The sequence below is a fragment of the Mus musculus genome, chromosome 2 (assembly GCF_000001635.26).
Source record: "Mus musculus strain C57BL/6J chromosome 2, GRCm38.p6 C57BL/6J".
Classification (NCBI taxonomy): Eukaryota; Metazoa; Chordata; class Mammalia; order Rodentia; family Muridae; genus Mus; species Mus musculus.
In genome coordinates this window covers 87,865,619-87,887,345 of record NC_000068.7, presented here as the reverse complement: position 1 = coordinate 87,887,345, position 21,727 = coordinate 87,865,619, and the positions used below count along the sequence as shown (strand labels likewise).

General features: G+C 38.9%; 1 protein-coding gene and 1 pseudogene across 1 annotated transcript; both read right to left on the bottom strand.

The window, feature by feature from the left end:
* Window positions 1–14,946: 14,946 nt before the first annotated feature.
* Window positions 14,947–16,035, bottom strand: Gm13745 (predicted gene 13745; annotated as a pseudogene).
* On the bottom strand, window positions 18,421–19,353 carry Olfr1152 (olfactory receptor 1152). The gene has a single exon (NM_001011834.1). The coding sequence runs from the start codon at window positions 19,351–19,353 to the stop codon at window positions 18,421–18,423; it is 933 nt and encodes a 310-aa protein (NP_001011834.1).
* Window positions 19,354–21,727: the final 2,374 nt, after the last annotated feature.

Sequence of the window (21,727 nt, the reverse complement as noted above, 5' to 3'; positions counted from 1 at the left end):
AATGGCTTGCTCTGTAAGATCGAGAATTGACAAATGGGACCTAATGAAACTCCAAAGTTTCTGCAAGGCAAAAGACACCGTCAATAAGACAAAAAGACCACCAACAGATTGGGAAAGGATCTTTACCTATCCTAAATCAGATAGGGGACTAATATCCAACATATATAAAGAACTCAAGAAGGTGGACTTCAGAAAATCAAATAACCCCATTAAAAAATGGGGCTCAGAACTGAACAAAAAATTCTCACCTGAGGAATACCGAATGGCAGAGAAGCACCTGAAAAAATGCTCAACATCCTTAATCATCAGGGAAATGCAAATCAAAACAACCCTGAGATTCCACCTCACACCAGTCAGAATGGCTAAGATCAAAAATTCAGGTGACAGCAGATGCTGGCGTGGATGTGGAGAAAGAGGAACACTCCTCCATTGTTGGTGGGATTGCAGGCTTGTACAACCACTATGGAAATCAGTCTGGCGGTTCCTCAGAAAACTGGATATAGTACTACCGGAGGATCCAGCAATACCTCTCCTGGGCATATATCCAGAAGATGCCCCAACTGGTAAGAAGGACACATGCTCCACTATGTTCATAGCAGCCTTATTTATAATAGCCAGAAGCTGGAAGGAACCCAGATGCCCCTCAACAGAGGAATGGATACAGAAAATGTGGTACATCTACACAATGGAGTACTACTCAGCTATTAAAAAAAATGAATTTATGAAATTCCTAGCCAAATGGATGGACCTGGAGGGCATCATCCTGAGTGAGGTAACACATTCACAAACGAACTCACACAATATGTACTCACTGATAAGTGGATATTAGCCCAAAACCTAAGATACCCAAGATATAAGATACAATTTCCTAAACACATGAAACTCAAGAAAAATGAAGACTGAAGTGTGAACACTATGCCCCTCCTTAGAAGAGGGAACAAAACACCCTTGGAAGGAGTTACAGAGACAAAGTTTGGAGCTGAGATAAAAGGATGGACCATGTAGACACTAGCATATCCGGGGATCCATCCCATAATCAGCTTCCAAATGCTGACACCATTGCATACACTAGCAAGATTATGCTGAAAGGACCCTGATATAGCTGTCTCTTGTCAGAGTAGGCCTGGACCTAGCAAACATACAAGTGGATGCTCACAGTCGGCTATTGGATGGATCACATGGCCCCCAATGAAGGAGCTAGAGAAAGTACCAAAGAAGCTAAAGGGATCTGCAACCCTATAGGTGGAACAACATTATGAACTAACCAGTACCCCGGAGCTCTTGACTCTAGCTGCATATGCATCAAAAGATGGCCTAGTCGGCCATCACTGGAAAGAGAGGCCCATTGGACACGCAAACTTTATATGCCCCAGTACAGGGGAACGCCAGGGCCATAAAAGGGGAGTGGGTGGGTAGGGGAGAGGGGGTGGGTGGCTATGGGGGACTTTTGGTATAGCATTGCAAATGTAAATGAGCGAAATACCTAATAAAAAATGAAAAAAAAAAAAACTGCATGGTACTGGTATAGAGACAGACAAGTAGACCAATGGAACAGAATTGAAGACCCAGAAATGAACCCACACACCTATGGTCACTTGATCTTCGAAATGGGAGCTAAAACCATCCAGTGGAAGAAAGACAGCATTTTCAACAAATGGTGCTGGCACAACTGGTTGTTATCATGTAGAAGAATGCGAATTCGATCCATACTTATCTCCTCGTACTAAGTTCAAACCTAAGTGGATCAAGGAACTTCACATAAAACCAGAGACCCTGAAACATATAGAAGAGAAAGTGGGGAAAAGCCTTGAAGATATGGGCACAGGGGAAAAATTCCTGAACAGAACAGCAATGGCTTGTGTTGTAAGATCGAGAAGTGACAAATGGGACCTAATGAAACTCCAAAATTTTCTGCAAGGCAAAAGACACCGTCAATAAGACAAAAAGACCACCAACAGATTGGGAAAGGATCTTTACCTATCCTAAATCAGATAGGGGACTAATATCCAACATATATAAATAACTCAAGTAGGTGGACTTCAGAAAATCAAATAACCCCATTAAAAAATGGGACTCAGAACTGAACAAAGAATTGTCACCTGAGGAATACGGAATGGCAGAGAAGCATCTGAAAAAATGTTCAACATCCTTAATCATCAGGGAAATGCAAATCAAAACAACCCTGAGATTCCACCTCACACCAGTCAGAATGGCTAAGATCAAAAATTCAGGTGACAGCAGATGCTGGCGTGGATGTGGAGAAAGAGGTACACTCCTCCATTGTTGGTGGGATTGCAGGCTTGTACAACCACTCTGGAAATCAGTCTGGCGGTTCCTCAGAAAATTGGACATAGTACTACCGGAGGATTCAGCAATATCTCTCCTGGGCATATATCCAGAAGATGTCCCAACTGGTAAGAATGACACATGCTCCACTATGTTCATAGCAGCCTTATTTATAATAGCCAGAAGCTGGAAAGAACCCAGATGCCCCTCAACAGAGGAATGGATACAGAAAATGTGGTACATCTACACAATGGAGTACTACTCAGCTATTAAAAAGAATGAATTTATGAAATTCCTAGCCAAATGGATGGACCTGGAGGGCATCATCCTGAGTGAGGTAACACATTCACAAAGGAACTCACACAATATGTACTCACTGATAAGTGGATATTAGCCCCAAACCTAGGATACCCAAGATATAAGGTACAATTTGCTAAACACATGAAACTCAAGAAAAATGAAGACTGGTGTGTGGACACTATGCCCCTCCTTAGAAGTGGGAACAAAACACCCATGGAAGGAGTTACAGAGACAAAGTTTGAAGCTGAGATGAAAGGATGGACCATGTAGAGACTGCCATATCCAGGGATCCACCCCATAATCAGCATCCAAACACTGACACCATTGCATACATTAGCAAGATTTTATCGAAAGGACCCAGATGTAGCTGTCTCTTGTGAGACTATGCCGGGGCCTAGCAAACACAGAAGTGGATGCTCACAGTCAGTTAATGGATGGATCACAGGGCTCCCAATGGAGGAGCTACAGAAAGTACCCAAGGAGCCAAAGGGATCTGCAACCCTATAGGTGGAACAACATTATGAACTAACCAGTACCCCGGAGCTCTTGACTCTAGCTGCATATGTATCAAAAGATGGCCTAGTAGGCCATCACTGGAAAGAGAGCCCCATTGGACACGCAAACTTTATATGCCCCAGTACAGGGGAACGCCAGGGTCAAAAAGGGGAAGTGGGTGGGTAGGGGAGTGGGGGTGGGTGTGTATGGGGGACTTTTGGTATAGCATTGGAAATGTAAATGAGCTAAATACCTAATAAAAAATGGAAAAAAAAAAGAAAAAAAGTTTTTTTCTATCTAATATGGTTCATCAAATGTGAATCTCTTTCCATATTTTCTCAAGAGAAAGACATGAGTCATTAGATAATTTATGTATAGTAAAATTAAAAAGGTAAATCTCAATCATATATATAATAATACATGATCTTTAAAATGAATGGCAATAATAAAAACACCCAGAGACTGACTATTCTGTAATATCATTTAAGAATATATCTTTGAAAAGTATTTGAATAAAAACCCTCTGCATGGAGAGAAAATGCTATTCAAAAAAATAGGTTATTAAAAAAGAAATATTTCAATAATAAGTATGTAATATATCTCATACCCCTATGAATTTTTTTAAATCAGGAAGAACAAGAGATTCCCTTGGACACGTGATTACTTCTATTAACATGATAGTAAAATCCTATTGCTTAAGACAGCTGAAGCTTCCATATTATAGATCCATAAGTGAAGGTAGATCAGCTAGAAGTATCTCTCCTGATGCACAGTCTTCATATTACTTGAAGGTACTATTCAGGCTTCTGTGGGGGATAAGTCAGCAATAGTCTCATTGTGATGCTTGCTAGTTACAATACAAACTTGTCAGACATGACATTCTTATTGATGAACAGAATCATCAATGGTATGGATAACTAAATGTTTTCTTATTTTTCATGAGCCCCACCCCTCTCTAGTGTAAATCTTTTTTTTTTTTTTTTGTTTTTGTTTTTTTGAATTGTGTAGCCCTTTGTTAGCAACTAAAATAGAAGGTATCTGTTGTACAGCATGGGCATTAATTATCTATAACTGGAGATTTCTTATATTCTAATACAGATAATTTATAAATGCAATTTCTTTTATTAAAAAAGTTTCTAACTGGGCTGGTGAGATGGCTCAGTGGGTAAGAGCACCTGACTGCTCTTCCAAAGGTCTGGAGTTCAAATCCCAGCAACCACATGGTGGCTCACAACCATCTGTAACGAGATCTGACTCCCTCTTCTGGAGTGTCTGAAGACAGCTATAGTGTACTTACATATAATAAATAAATAATAAAAAATAGTTTCTAACTTTTGTCTGTGTACAATTTGCAAAACAATACTGAAAGCAGAATATATGTGCATGAGTCTGCAAAGAGTGAACATCTTAAGAATGAGACAAAACAAAACACAAAACAACACAACACAACAAACTTTAATAGCTAGGGAGATCATAGGTCCTGGGGAAATAACTACTATCATATTGTAAATGAACATGCTGTTGAACTGTCTTCTAAACATTTGTGATTATAGAAGTGGATTTATGCTACTAACAGTATTAGTAGAAGAAGCTTTGTGCAGAGTTGGCAATAATTAGTAAAAAAATTCATCTTTGGACAAAGAAATAAGAATAAAGTATTGATTAATAATCAGCCCTAAACTGAGCTCTAAATTTCAGGAAATATCACAGAAAAAATAAGTATGAGAAACAGAATAGGAAAATGTGTTGTAAAGTGTTCTAGATATGACATGTCATTACGTGCCCAATAAACTCTCACTAAATATCTTTCAAAATGCTCTAATTAAAGTCAGCAAATCACAACCAAAGAGCATTAAATATGTGCAGATTTTTTGGGGGAAGAAGAATTTGTTCATAGGATGACAGAATGCAGTGGAAGATAAGAATGATCAAAGTACATTAGAACTATAAGCTGTTAGGAAATTGTTGAATAATAAAACATTTAAAAGATGGAAAAAGCATCTTTGATTTGTATATGTATTTAGAAAGTAATCAGCTTTTTCTGTGTTGTTGATATGTCGGTATCTGGTGAGAAACGCAAAGAAGAAGACATAGCTAAAGTGATGGACGTTATTTCTACAGGAGTGTAATTTCAAGTTCTTAAAAACCCCTTGCTTTCCAATCCAATCGCGTGCGACCTGAGACTGCATTAACTAGGGAAGCAGATAACACGGCCTGAACAGGGGCACAAGTCCCTTCCAGTCCACTCCAGCACCGGGGTGTCTTGCCAGCGGAGTCTCTGGACACCCTCAAGGACCCACACAGGAACCCCCACGGGATCCTAAGACCTCTGATGAGTGGAACACAACCTCTGCCAGGAGACAGGTTCGAACACCAGATATCTGGGCACCTTCCATGCAAGAAGAGAGCTTGCCCACAGAGAATACTCTGACCACTGAAGCTAAGGAGAGAGCTAGTCTTTCAGGTCTGCTGATATAGGCTAACAGAGTCACCTGAGGAACAAGCTCTAACTAGAGACTACTATAACAACTCGTTTCAGAGATTACCAGATGGTGAAAGGCAAACTTAAGAATCCTACTAACAGAAATCAAGACCACTCACCATCATCAGAACGCAGCACTCCAAAACGACCTAGTCCTGGGCACCCCAACACACCCAAAAAGCAATACTTGGATTTAAAAGTATATCTCATGATGATGGTAGAGGACATCAAGAAGGACTTTAATAACTCACTTAAAGAAATACAGGAGAACACAGCTAAACAGGTCGAAGACCTTAAAGAGGAAACACAAAAATTCCTTAAAGAATTGCAGGAAAACACAACCAAACAGGTGATGGAATTGAATAAAACCATCCAAGACATAAAATGGGAAGTAGACACAATAAAGAAAACCCAAAGTGAGGCAAAACTGGAGATAGAAACCCTACGAAAGAAATCTGGAACCATAGATGCAAGCATCAGCAACAGAATACAAGAGATGGAAGAGAGAATCTCAGGTGCAAAAGATTCAATAGAGAACATCTGCACAACAATCAAAGAAAATACAAAACGCAAACAGATCCTAACTCAAAACATCCAGGAAATCCAGGACACAATGAGAAGACCAAACCTATGGATAAAAGGAGTTGATAAGATGAAGAATTTCAACTTAAAGGGCCAGCTAATATATTCAACAAAATTATAGAAGAAAACTTCCCAAACCTAAAGAAAGAAATGCCCATGGACATACAGGAAGCCTACAGAGGTCCAAATAGACTGGACCAGAAAAGAAATTCCTCCCAACACATAGTAATCAGAACAACAAATGCACTAAATAAAGAGAGAATATTAAAAGCAGTAAGGGAGAAAGGTCAAGTAACATATAAAGGCAGGCCTATCAGAATTACACCAGACTGTTCACCAGAGACTATGAAAGCCAGAAGAGCCTGGACAGATGTTATACAGACACTAAGAGAACACAAATGCCAGCCCAGGCTACTATACCCGGCCAAACTCTCAATTACCATAGATGGAGAAATCAAAGTATTCCACGACAAAACCAAATTCACACATTATATTTCCAGAATCCAGCCCTTCAAAGGATAATAACAGAAAAAAAAAAAAAAAAAAAAAAAAAAACAATACAAGGACGGAAATCACACCCTAGAAAAAGCAAGAAAGTAATCCCTCAACAAACCAAAAAGAAGACAGCCACAAAGACAGAATGCCAACTGTAACATCAAAAATAAAAGGAAACAACAATTACTTTTTCTTAATATCTCTTAATATCAATGGACTCAATTCCTCAATAAAAAGACAGACTAACAGACTGGCTACACAAACAGGACCCAACATTCTGCTGCTTACAGGAAACCCATCTCAGGGAAAAAGACAGACACTACCTCAGAGTGAAAGGCTGGAAAAAAATTTTCCAAGCAAATGGTCTGAAGAAACAAGCTGGAGTAGCCATTCTAATATTGAATAAAAAGGGATCCACCCCATAATCAGCATCCAAACGCTGACACCATTGCATACACTAGCAAGATTTTATTGAAAGGACGCAGATGTAGCTGTCTCTTGTGAGACTATGCCGGGGCCCAGCAAACACAGAAGTGGATGCTCACAGTCAGCTAATGGATGGATCATAGGGCTCCCAATGGAGGAGCTAGAGAAAGTAGCCAAGGAGCTAAAGGGATCTGCAACCCTATAGGTGGAACAACATTATGAGCTAACCAGTACCCCGGAGCTCTTGACTCTAGCTGCATATATATCAAAAGATGGCCTAGTCGGCCATCACTGGAAAGAGAGGCCCATTGGACTTGCAAACTTTATATGCCCCAGTACAAGGGAATACCAGGGCCAAAAAGGGGGAGTGGGTGGGCAGGGGAGTGGGGGTGGGTGGATATGGGGGACTTTTGGTATAGCATTGGAAATGTAAATGAGTTAAATACCTAATAAAAAATGGAAAAAAAAATCAACTTCCAACCCAAAGTTATCAAAAAAGACAAGGAGGAACACTTCATACTCATCAAAGGTAAAATCCTCCAAGAGGAACTCTCAATTCTGAATATCTATGCTCCAAATGCAAGGGCAGCCACATTCATTAAAGACACTTTAGTAAAGTTCAAAGCACACATTGCACCTCACACAATAATAGTGGGAGACTTCAACACACCACTTTCATCAATGGACAGATCGTGGAAACAGAAACTAAACAGGGAAACAGTGAAACTAACAGAAGTTATGAAACAAATAGACTTAAAAGATATCTACAGAACATTTTATCCTAAAACAAAAGGATATACCTTCTTCTCAGAACCTCACGGGACCTACTCCAAAATTGACCATATAATTGGTCACAAAACAGGCCACAACAGATAAAAAATATTGAAATAGTCCCATGCATCCTATCAGATCACCATGGACTACGGCTGATCTTCATAATAACATAAATAATAGAAAGCCAACATTCACGTGGAAACTGAACAACACTCTTTTCAATGATACCTTGGTCAAGGAAGGAATAAAGAAAGAAATTAAAGACTTTTTATTGTTTAATGAAAATGAAGCCAAAATGTATCCAAACCTATGGGACACAATGAAAGCATTTCTAAGAGGGAAACTCATAGCTCTGGGAGCTTCCAAAAAGAAACTAGAGAGAGCATACACTAGCAGCTGAACCACATATCTAAACGCTCTAGAAAAAAAAGGAAGGAAATTCACCCTAGAGGAGTAGACAGCAGGAAATAATCAAACTCAGGGGCAAAATCAACCAAGTGGAAACAAGAAGAACTATTCAAAGAATTAACCAAACGAGGAGTTGGTTCTGTGAGAAAATCAACAAGATAGATAAACCATTAGCTAAACTCACTAGAGGGCACAGGGACAAAATCCTAATTAACAAAATCAGAAATGAAAAGGGAGACATAAAAACAGATCCTGAAGAAATCCAAAACACCATCAGATCCTTCTACAAAAGGCTATACTCAACAAAACTGGAAACCTGGACGAAATGGACAAATATCTAGACAGATACCAGGTACCAAAGTTAAATCAGGATCAAGTTAACGATCTAAACAGTCCTATATCCCCTAAAGAAATAGAAGCAGTCATTAATAGTCTCCCAGCCAAAAAAGCCCAGGACCAGATGGGTTTAGTGCAGATTTCTAGTTCCAGTTCTGCATAAACTATTCCACAAAATAGAAGTAGAAGGAACTCTACCCAACTCATTCTATGAAGCCACAATTACTCTGATATTAAAACACAGAAAGTTCCAACAAAGATAGAGAACTTCAGACCAATTTCCCTTATGAATATCAATGCAAAAATACTCAATAAAATTCTAACTAACCGAATCCAAGAACACATTAAAGCAATCATCCATCCTGACCAAGTAGGTTTTATTCCAATGATGCAGGGATGGTTTAATATATGGAATATTGTTATATAAACAAACTCAAAGACAAAAACAACATAATTATCTCCTTAGATGCAGAGAAAGCATTTGACAAGATCCAATACCCATTCATGATAAAAGTCTTGGAAAGATCAGGAATTCAAGGCCCATACCTAAACATGATAAAAGCAATCTACAGCACACTAGTAGCCAACATCAAATTAAATGGTGAGAAGCTGGAAGCAATCCCACTAAAATCAGGGACTAGACAAGGCTGCCCTCTTTCTTCCTACCTCTTCAACATAGTACTTGAAGTCCTAGCCAGAGCAATTAGACAACAAAAGGAGATCAAGGGGATACAAATTGGAAAGGAAGAAGTCAAAATATCACTTTTTGCAGATGATATGATAGTATATATAAGTGACCCTAAAAATTCCACCAGAGAACTCCTAAGCCTGATAAACAGCTTCGTGAAGTAGCTGGATATAAAATTAACTCAAACAAGTCAATGGCCTTTCTCTACACAAAAGATAAACAGGCTGAAAAAGAAATTAGGGAAACAACACCCTTCTCAATAGTCACAAATAATATAAACTATCTTGGCGTGACTCTAAGGAAGTGAAAGATCTGTATGATAAGAACTTCAAGTCTCTGAAGAAAGAATTTAAAGAAGATCTCAGAAGATGGTAAGATCTCCCATGCTCATGGATTGACAGGATCAACACTGTAAAAATGGCTATCTTGCCAAAAGCAGTCTACAGATTCAATGCAATCCCCATCAAAATTCCAACTCAATTCTTCAACGAATTAGAAAGAGGAATCTGCAAATTCATCGGGAATAACAAAAAACCTAGGATAGCAAAAGAACCTTTGGTGGAATCACCATGCCTGACCTAAAGCTTTACTACAGAGCAATTGTGATAAAAAAAAAAAAAAAAAAAAAAAAAAAAAAAAACAAAGAAAAAAAAACTGCATGGTACTGGTATAGTAACAGACAAGTAGACCAATGGAATAGAATTGAAGACCCAGAAATGAACCAACACAACTATGGTCACTTGATTTTAGACAAGGGAGCCAAAACCATCCAGTGGAAGAAAGACAGCATGTTCAACAAATGGTGCTGGCACAACTGGTGGTTATCATGTAGAAGAATGTGAATTGATCCATTTCTATCTCCTTGTACTAAGTTCAAATCTAAGTGGATCAAGGAACTCCACATAAATCCAGAGACACTGAAACTTATAGATGAGAAAGTGGGGAAAAGCCTCGAAGAGATGGGCACAGGGCAAAAATTCTTGAATAGAACAACAATGGCTTGTGCTGTAAGATCGAGAATTGACATATGGGACCTCATGAAACTGCAAAGCTTCTGCAAGGCAAAAGACACCGTCAATAAAACAAAAAGGCTACCAACAATTGGGAAAGGATCTTTACCTATCCTAAATCAGATAGGGGACTAATATCCAATAAATTAAAGAACTCAAGAAGGTGTACTCCAGAAAATCAAATAACCCCTTTAAAAAATGGGGCTCAGAACTGAACAAAGAATTCTCACCTGAGGAATACTGAATGGCTGAGAAGCACCTGAAAAAATGCTCAGCTTCCTTATTCATCAAAGAAATGCAAATCAAAACAACCCTGAGATTCCACCTCACACCAGTCAGAATGGCTAAGATCAAAAATTCAGGTGAGAGCAGATGCTGGCGAGGATGTGGAGAAAGAGGAGCACTCCTTCATTGTTGGTGGGATTGCAAGCTTGTACAACCACTCTGGAAATCAGTCTGACAGTTCCTCAGAAAATTGGTCATAGTACTACCGGAGGATCCCACAATACCTCTACTGGGCATATATCCAGAAGATGTCCAAACTGGTAAGGACACATGCTCCACTATGTTCATAGCAGCATTATTTATAATAGCCAGATGCTGGAAAGAAACCAGATGCCCCTCAACAGAGGAATGGATACAGAAAATGTGATACATTTACACAATGGAGTACTACTCAGCTATTAAAAAGAATGAATTTATGAAATTCCTAGGCAAATGGTTGGACCTGGAGGGCATCATCCTGAGTGAGGTAACACAATCACAAAAGAACTCAAATGATATGTAGTCACTGATAAGTGGATATTAGCCCAGAAACTTAGTATACCCGAGATATAACAGACAATTTGTAAAACACATGAAACTGAAGAAGAACGAAGACCAAAGTGTGGACACTTCGCCCCTTCTTAGAATTGGAAACAATCACCCATGGAAGGAGGTACAGAAACAAAGTTTGGAGCTGAGACAAAAGAATGGACCATCTAGAGACTGCAGTATCCAGGGATCCATCCCATAATTAGCCACCAAACAATGACACCATTGCATACACTAGCAAGCATTTGCTGAAAGGACCTTGATATAGCTGTCTCTTGTGAGACTATGCCGGGGCCTAGCAAACACAGAAGTTGATGATCACAGTCAGCTATTCGATGGATCACAGAGCCCCCAATGGAGGAGCTAGAGAAAGTACCCAAGGAGCTAAAGAGATCTGCAACCCTGTAGGTGCAACAACAGTATGAACTAACCAGTACCCCGGAGCTCTTGACTCTAGCTGCATATGTATCAAAAGATGGCTTATTAAGCCATCACTGGAAAGAGATGCCCATTGGACACGCAAACTTCATATGCCCCAGTACAGGGGAAAGCCAGGGCCAAAAGTGGGAATGGGTGGGTAGGGGAGTGGGGGGGGGGGATGGGGGACTTTTGGGATAGCATTGGAAAGGTAATTGAGGAAAATATGTAATAAAAAAATAGAAAGTAATCAGAGACATTTTATATAAGTCTCAGGATTTTTTGTTTATTAACTTTGTGGGTTCTAGGGATCCAATGTAGGTCCTCATATATAAAGCAAGCCCTTAAACCATTGATCTCTACCGAAAGCCCCTCCTGGAAGTTTTCTTAAAAAAATGCAAGAAATATTTTCAAATCTGTACCATCTGCCCTTTGAATGTCTACTCCATTGAGTTTCCACTTTTTCAGATTTTCTTGGGTTGAAATTAGTGCAAATTTTTATTTTTATATTTTATCTTTTAATGTTTTCTTATTCAAAGGGGTGAGTGACCCATGAGGGTGGGGTTTTATGTAATATTGTTATTAATTCTTTAAGAATTCCATACAAGACTCTTACACGCGTTCGCGCGACCGGCCAGGAAGAACGCAACAAACCAGAATCTTCTGCGGCAAAAGCTTTATTGCTTACATCTTCAGGAGCCAGAGAGCAAGAGTGCAAGAGAGAGAAAAAGAAAGCAAGAACAAGAAAGCAAGAGAGAGAAAAAGAATGGCAAAACCCCGTCCCTTTTAAGGAGAGTTATCCTCCGCCTAGGACGTATTACTCCCTGATTGGCTGCAGCCCATCGGCTCAGTTGTCATCACAAGAAAGGCAGAACACATGGCGGAAAACTGCCCCTGCACGTGTGCAGATTATGTTTACTACTTAGAACACAGCTGACAGCGCCATCTTATAATGGCAAATGTGAGGGCGGCTCCCCACAGATCCCCCTTTTATTTTAATAAGAGCAATAGGCCACCCATATTAATGAGAGTGGAGATAGAGGTCAAATCCCCAGTGTGCAGGTAAAGGAGCCATGTACAGGATTAGCTCTTAGGCTCACAGGCTTTTACCCAGAGCAACCCTGACCTGCTCCCGTGTCGTTTTTCCTGGGGAGAAGGACACTTGGACACTCAACCTTCTTGAAAGATGACATGTCTCCCTAGAATAGGCTCATATGTGCCGCAGAGCCCTTCTACTGCAGTGCTTAGCCGTGCAACTCTCTTGGGCTGCTGAAGCACACTCACTCTATCCCGTGCAATGAGACTAGCCTCGTGGGGTGCAAGAGCTGAATGGCCAGCGACCTATTGCTTAAGCATAGATATATCAGGGGAAGCACCATGTTCTAGAGCTGCAAGTGCCTGGGCAATAACCACCTTGTCTCTCCTAGTTTGGGCCTTAAGCTTACAGACCAACCAGAGAAGCAACACTAATCCACAGCAAAGTGTATCTCCAAATAATATCAATCCCACCCATTCTTTAAAGAAGGAAAATGCTGAGGAGATCCAATTGGGTAATCCTTTGGTCAGGGACAGGTCCAAGCGCGTGGAGTTGACCTGAATGATGGCAAGTCTCAATTCCCGAAGGGTCTGTTCAAATTCAGCCGTCCAATTCTGTAACATATACTGAGAAAGACTTTTTGACAAATTAGCTGCCCTAGTAAATTTAACGGACAATCCCAGAAACTTTTGTTCACATCCCAGCTGAGCTATTTGCCATAATACATCTAGTTGTTCCTGGACAAGATCTATGTGTTGATTAATTTCTGCCCATGGAGCATTTTTGGGATTGGAGGATGGCGGCCGCTAAGCCTGCATTAGTGAGAGGTTCCCCAAGCTCCCGACAAACCCTGAGCCAGTCTTGTAAACCTTTGTTCTTTCTTGGGGCTATGGCCGCTCTGCATTCCTGCGTGGCTTGCTCATAAATAAGCTATTCTACCAGAGGTGTGGCTTGCTCTGAATCTCCAAAAATACGCTCTGCTGCCTCTGTCATTCTGGCCACAAAATCTGAGAAGGACTCCTGAGGTCCCTGGACGATATTTGTTAGTTTTCCAGTGACTTCACCTGCTTGGGAGAGCGCCTTCCAGGCCCTAATAGCCTTTTCATCTGATTCAGAACTACTAAGAACTGGCTCCTTGAGCTCATCTAGTGATGAGTATAGGTTCCTTCTCCTAGAGACCTCCGCTAATTTATCTTTTTTCTTTTCCTTCCTTCTAATCTCTCCCCAGGTATTCTTACCTGTCCTAAACTTTTCCTCGGGTTCAAGACCCTTGGAAAGGCCTGTATACTTATTTTGTGTACCATATTTCCTCTTTGCTCCTACTCTCTCTCCCCGCTTTACTTCTGATAGATTGCCCTGAATTTCATCCAGAATTTTCAGTCCTTCCTTAACCGCTTGATAACACGTGAAATGGAACAAAAAGGCTCCTAACACTGGAGAAAGTTCAAGGCCAAACATACCTTGTAAAGCTATTTCCCACTTTACTTCTGATAGACTGTCTTGAATTTCGTTAGAAAGTTCAAGGCCAGACGTACCTTGTAAAGCTATTTCCCACTTTACTTCTGATAGACTGTCTTGAATTTCGTTAGAAAGTTCAAGACCAGACTTACCTTGTAAAGCTATACTTACGGGTACCCTGTTCCCCAGCTGAAGAGTTCTGAATCCACACCGTTGAATCCTTCTCAACAGTCTGTTTTACGGGAACCTTTATGACAGTGACCCGCAGTTCTGGTTCCGGAATGAGGGATCTTCCTTGCGCCGGTGATGGTAACCGTCCCAGGTTTTCTCGTCCCAGGTCTTCTCGTTCCAGGTCTTCTCGTCCCGGGTCTTCTCGTCGCAGGTCTTCTCGTCCTGGGTTTCGGCACCAACTCTTACACACGTTCGCGCGACCGGCCAGGAAGAACGCAACAAACCAGAATCTTCTGCGGCAAAAGCTTTATTGCTTACATCTTCAGGAGCCAGAGAGCAAGAGTGCAAGAGAGAGAAAAAGAAAGCAAGAACAAGAAAGCAAGAGAGAGAAAAAGAATGGCAAAACCCCGTCCCTTTTAAGGAGAATTATCCTCCGCCTAGGACGTATTACTCCCTGATTGGCTGCAGCCCATCGGCTCAGTTGTCATCACAAGAAAGGCAGAACACATGGCGGGAAAACTGCCCCTGCACGTGTGCAGATTATGTTTACTACTTAGAACACAGCTGTCAGCGCCATCTTATAATGGCAAATGTGAGGGCGGCTCCCCACACAAGACAACCTATACCTGACAATGCCAGTATGGCTAAGTATCTTAGACTATATAGGTCATGGGCTTAAGGAAATGTGATAACCCTATAAGCTTTTAATTTATTATTTTTAACTTAAATAAAAATTTAATTTTAAAACATTTAACTTTTAGTATATATGTTCTACCCCTATCTCAAACAAATGAAAACCCACGGGGCATAGTGAAACAGACCACCAATGAACACTCTATACAATGACCATAAAAGGATAAGGGCTCATGGAATAAGGGCAACCCAACCTCCATTTCTCCGGGAAAAGACTTCCTATTAGTCTTTCCGGGGGTAGGGGGGCGAGGGGGGATGGATCCAGAATTATGCAGATGCCTTTATATTTCTTGAGCAGGTTTTCATGTGTTGTTTCCAAGTTCCCTGCTGTCAGAAAGCCATGCTACACTTCTTAATGATGCAGGGTCTCAAGTCGCAATGGATGCGGAAATGGACAATGAGGTTGCCCTTGTGGCTGAATCGTTGCCCACAATCCTTGCACACATAAGGATTATCCTTCATGTGAACCAGAATGTGGCCCTGCAAGGTGGACCTGTGGGTAAACTCCATTCCGCAGACTGCATACATGTAAGGCTTCTCCCGAGTATGGACATGCTGGTAGACTCTCAGGTCAGAGGACTGTAGAAAGGCCTTGCTGCACAAGTTGCACTTGAAGGGTCTCTCTTCTGTGTGTAAACTCTGACGGAGGTCAAAGTGAGACCTGTAAAGAAAGCTCTTCTTGCATTCAGTACACTGAAACCGAGTCTGGCCAGCAAGACTGTCAACTTGCTCTACAGGCTATGGGTAAGCAGGCTCAAGATTAGCAGCCTCTAGCCCATCTTCTGTATTGTGCATATAAAACGCCACTCTTTGGGAAGTAAGTTGAAACCACGAAGACCCTGAAGATCCCTATTCAAGGCTAAATCTCTTTCCAGAATATGGGTGAATAATGATGGTGCAGCATCCAAAACAGTATCTTCCTCGGACAGCACAGCACCCTTTACTCTGAGAGAACCAGCAGGCCCCAGTGTTGGATGGTCCTGACCAACAAACAAAGAAGCCTCTGCCTCTTCCCAGTCAGGAACTGAGTCACTCCTCAGTCTCTGGTCTGATCTCAGGTAGTCTGGCTGTCTCCTCTCAGTAATTACTCCCAGAAAAATGTCCTCTTCCTGGTTAGTGGATGGCTCTTCAGTCTCTGAGAAGTTCTGTAGCTCCCGGCTGTCCTCTGTTGGGACAAATCCTATGATCCCATTTATACTCTGCAGCTTCATCCTTCACAAAGCTGGGACCTCGAAGAAGGTATGCCTGTCGTTGGGAGTAGATTATGAACCAACTGTGATATTTCCCATCCCTCAGCATGTTTTTCTTTGCAGCTCTTCACTCTGCTCTACTTCACGAAGGCCTGCAGCTCTGGTGGTATGCAGTTAGGAACTGCTCTGACACCAGCTGATTCAGAATCTCCTCCTTGTTGTTTAGGTCCGGCCTCAGTCATTGATAGCATAGCACAGAGATGCTCCTTGGGTCTGGGATCCTGTGACCCTTCCAAGGAACTGAAACCTCAGAACTTCATGTGCCAAAAATCAGGGTTATAGTTTTGCTTTTCTCCATGTTTTACCTGGTATATTAGTGATAGTGGCTGCCCTGATCTGACAAGGCCATCTGAAGGCACATTCATAGCTATATCTGTGGTGAATATTCCTATTGGTCTAGGAAAAGTCTGAAGTGACTCCTGTATAAACCAGCCTACACATTTTGCCACACAGATAGGCTCAATGTTGGTCCAGATGCCTTGCTAATCCTGTCTTCACTTCTGCAGTCTCCTGTCTTCCCAGATCTCTCTGCAAAGTGCTGGTCCTCTGCAAAATGCTTTACAAGCTTTTTAAAAAAGAGATATTTTTTGTACATGGCTGGCATGTGTGTGTGTCTGTATGTGTATGTGTGTGCAAAACACTTTAATTTTATCAATATCTAGTATATTCTCAAGTAATGTTATGCTAACTAGCTAGCATCTTGGGTTTTTTATTTCTCCTTGTTTTCACGTTTTGTGTCCAACATATTATATTAGTGTATTAAATGGCTAGATTCTGATAAAAATGTTTATATTGAAATATGAGTATATTTAGTCAAGAAAGAAAACATTACATAGTACTTTAAGGACATCATTACAAACAATAGATACTTATATTTAAACAAGGATGAATATGTGAAGGGAAGAAAGCAAAGCTTCCTGGAAGAAATCGTGGCATAGTTGCTGGTCAGAGATGGCATCATACAGAGTAAATATGCCAGAGTCTTGGTACATTTTAAAAAATAGTTTAAAATACAAACCAGTTCAGCATTCTATGAAATTAACAAGATAATTACTTCTTTTATTTTTGATATTGTAATCACATAATCTCCTTTTTCCCATCCCTTCCCCCAAAACCATCCAACTACTCTTACTAGCATTCTTTCACATTCGAGAACCCATTTTCATTAATTGCTGTTATATGCTTAGCTATATGGCTATAGTCTGACTATACTCATAAAGTTTTACCTACAACACTGCCTAAACATAAGTTGAATAAGAAGAATAAAACTAGTCATGGTAAAGTAAATGTGTCTGAAACACCACACAGCCTACAGCAAAAAAAAAAAAAAAAAAAAAAAAAACAAACAAACAAAAAAAAAAACAAAAAAAAAAACCAAACAAACAAAAAAATCCCCTAAAACAAAAACAAACAAGAAAACCCATATAATTAAGGGATGTTGTGAGTGGGATAAATAGTCTTCCCCAGGGAAAACCATGGCAATTAGTAGTCTAGGGTCAAATGGCCAGCCATGAAAATATAAGTGACATTTATAAATACTGAATATATAAATATATAATATATAAATATTTATATGTAGCTAGAAGATGGATGATAGATAGATAGATAGATAGATAGATAGATAGATAGATAGATAGTACTCTGCAGCCTACCTTGGTAGGACTTCATTGGTTTTAAAATGACAAGGTTTTTTTTTTTTAAATCTCAATGACTATCTAAGTTTAATCCCTAGGCTTGTGCATGTAAATATTTAACTCTTCCATCTCATCATGCATTAGTTTAATTCAGGAACTTGTGTCTCAAACCAACTATTCCTTGTTCTTGCACATTTTTTTTAATCACCAATATTAAATAATAGCACAGACTTCATTTATTTCAGAGCATAAGGCTGATTATAAAACCTCAAGTGTATATATTCAGGATATAATTACCAGAAGTATATGAAGTAACAAGAAATAAAACATTGGGTTTACTATAAAATATAGGGCATGAAATATCCAAAAAGAAATATCAATAAATGTTTCCTAAAATTGTATTATAAACACAAAGTGAAACAATAATTGAATTAAATTGGTATCATAGAAATAATCAGAAAAAATTAAAGTTAGGAAAAAAATCATATGTTGATATGAGCTATATAAAAATGCACATTTGAAGATAGGTTACACCTAATTTCAGTAGCATATTAGCACAAAGAAATTTTTAAAACTAAAATAAAAAAATATCTTTCTGTGTCATTAATATAATTTTCTAGAAAAAATAATTTTAAATAAGTGGATATGTACATGTGTTATAATTGGTTAGAACCAAGTTTTTGTTTTCAGTTTTTGGAGTGCCTCTTTCACATCCTTGTTCCTCAGGCTGTAAATCAGAGGGTTCAACACAGGGATCACCAAGGTGTAAAACAGTGAGGTCATTTTGTCTTGATCTAGAGAATAAGAAGAACTTGGCCGAAAGTACATGAAAAGCATAGTTCCCTGGAAAATTGCAACTGCAGTTAAATGAGAGGTGCAGGTGGAGAAAGCTTTGAACCTGCCCTCAGCAGAACGGATCTTCAGGACTGATAGAATGATATAGCAGTAAGAGACAAGTACTCCTGAGATGGTGCTCAGTTCAATGAAACCAAAAACAGTAAATAAGGCAAGCTCATTGACTTGTATGTCAGAGCAGGAGAGCATGTATAGTGGAGGTAAATCACAGAAGAAGTGGTTGATTTCTTTGGACCCACAGAAACACAAACGAAATGTCAATGTTGTGTGTACTACAGCATCTACAATGGCAACTGTGTAAACTACAGCCAGAAGTTGGTAACACACCTTGCTGGACATATCTACTGCATATAGCAAGGGGTTGCTGATTGCCTTGTACCGATCAAACGCCATCATTGCCAGCAGCATACACTCCACATCTGTAAAGATGCAGAAGATGAAGAACTGAAGAACACAGCCAAGAAAAGTAATTGAATTGCTGCTCTTGGCAAGCAGGTCCAATAACATCTTTGGTCCAACTGCAGAGGAGTAGCAGACATCAGAGAAAGAGAGGTGGCTGAGGAAAAAGTACATTGGGATGTGAAGCTGATGGTCCATCCTGATCAAAATTATCATTCCAAGATTTTCAATAAGAATAATGAGATAGACAATTAGAAAAGTGGTAAATAAAATCACCTTGATCACAGGATTATTGGTAATTCCCAAGAAAAGGAACTCAGTGGCTGAACAGTTCCCAACCTCCATTCTTTGTTTTATAAACTGCTTCTAAATGACCAAGATAATGACTGATTAGATATTTTTATATGTTTGAATAGTGCTATATACTACAGTAATACTTATTACAGTTATTTAAGTTCAAAAACAACCTATTGTAATTAAAAGTGGAATTCTTATAAAATGTGTCTAATATAGTCGACCTACATTGTGTCTATAAAGCACAGAGTTCAGCAAACATTTTTCTTAAAATAACAGTTATCTTTATTATTATTAATTCTGATCAAACCAAACTATAATTCCAGATTCAAAAAATATGAAAGGAGTGCCAATGTAATCCAGAAGATCCACAATAAAAAAAAAATCATTTTTGCACAAAAAACTGCATTAGTGTCTTAATACAGAAATAATAATTTTAGAACTATTGCTGATATTTTACATAAATTAATGAAAAAGACTTATTCTGACAATGCTTAGTGTCAAAGTTTTACTCAAAGTTCATATAAATTTTAAATATACCCATCACAGTGTCAATGTTTTGTCTGGAGTTTTATAAGCCTATCATAGACTTCATCTAATTGTGAAATTTGTATCTATCAAAAGTAAAAGGATATTTCATAAAAAGTTAGAAGAGGATCTAGAAATCTAGAACAGAGGATGAGACACTTGATACAGAGTTAGGACTAGAGCTAGGCTAGTGCCCATGTACTGTAATGTATGTGTGCTTTTCAACATGTGATTGTGGCACTAAGGAGATTCCCTGAAACAAAAATGCCAGGTACTCTAAAAGAAATACTGAGCTCTGTGTTCAGTCAGAAACTTTAATATGCAACCGGAGCTGTCAGTTTCTACTCTATACAAACATTCATGTGCAATTGTGAACACTTAAGCACCACAACAAGATTATACATGCATATACATATGCACAATAAGAAACAGAGCAGCAAACAAATGTGTACAGTGTCAGGGGTTTTCAATAAAATGGTGATGGGTAGACATAAGGAATATTTCTGGGGTATATATGATTCAATTTCTTACATTAATTTATTTACATGTGGGTGTCAGGGATTGCCTTTCTGTAGGTTTGTTGTTTCAAAATTGGAATTTGTTGATTGAACACTTACTTTTTCTCGAGTTAAATGTAATATATTATCCATGAGTTCTGAATTAACATACATTAATATTTTAACATTTAATATTTTAGTTGTATTAAATAAATAACATTTAAACTTACATATAATACAATTTTTAAAGAGCTTTTTAAAAGAAAAAAAGTACCTATGAATCCTAGCTAAAAGAATAATAGGTAAACAATTATGGAGTTTACAAAAATGATGTCATACAAATTCTTACAATTTTTAATAAGAAAATATTCTTGGACAGTAGGTTAAGAATCCCACTTAACTGGTACACCTGCACAAAGTCAATTTCTACATAATTTAATAATGATTTTTTTTGAAATGAAAGTATCTATATTTTCCTGTATTATGTAAATATACTCATTAGGAGACTTACCTGTTATGGTTCTGTGCTTATCAATGGTGTGTAGATTTATGTAGAAGACATTTTATTTTCACACAGTGACTGTTGGGATTTCAATCTGCCTTCACTCTTCTGAGTTATTCATCAATGTTTAATTAGATTTCTTGTTGAGAATTACCCTCTGAGAATATTGTCACAAGTTTAGCAAAGGTTATTTTATTAATTTACTTTTGTTAACTAACTTAATTAGCATCATAGCTATACCTATTTCAGGTCAACTAGAGAGAGAGAGAGAGAGAGAGAGAGAAAGAGATGGATAGTGTAATCCCTTGGTACAAACACAAAACAGCATATTTTCCAATCTTTCTTTGTTTCTTAATGGCCCTCCAGGCAGTAAAATTATAATACATAGAGAAAGAATCGATACACACATAATTAATGTATATTTTACCTTGTTTTATATAAAAAATTGAAGTGGACTTTTATTATGTGTGAACAAATAGGCCATCAAATTTTATTCTTTATCCATTCCAGAAACAAGGATGAAGGGCGATTTAAGATACAGAAAGACAGTTTCCTCATTAGCTGTTCCTACATAGTCTCTGGTAGTATTGTGTTAGGATAATACTCATAGCTAGTCACTGGGAGATATGGGAGAAAAAATACATGAGAAGAAGAGAGGACTTAAGTAGGCATGAAGTTTGATGTATTCACAAGTCTAATTCTTTAGCTTGTATTTCAGTGATAAATTCCCTGAAGTAGTTCCACAAAATAGAATTTCAAAGGCTTAGATATAATGAATAAAACAAGATTAGTTTGTGGAATTTCAGGTTGATTTTTTGGAGCGTATTTATTTAACAGCAATTTCACTTAAAAATGCAGGTCACTTGAAGCTGAAGTTAGTTTTTAAATGCTGCAATAG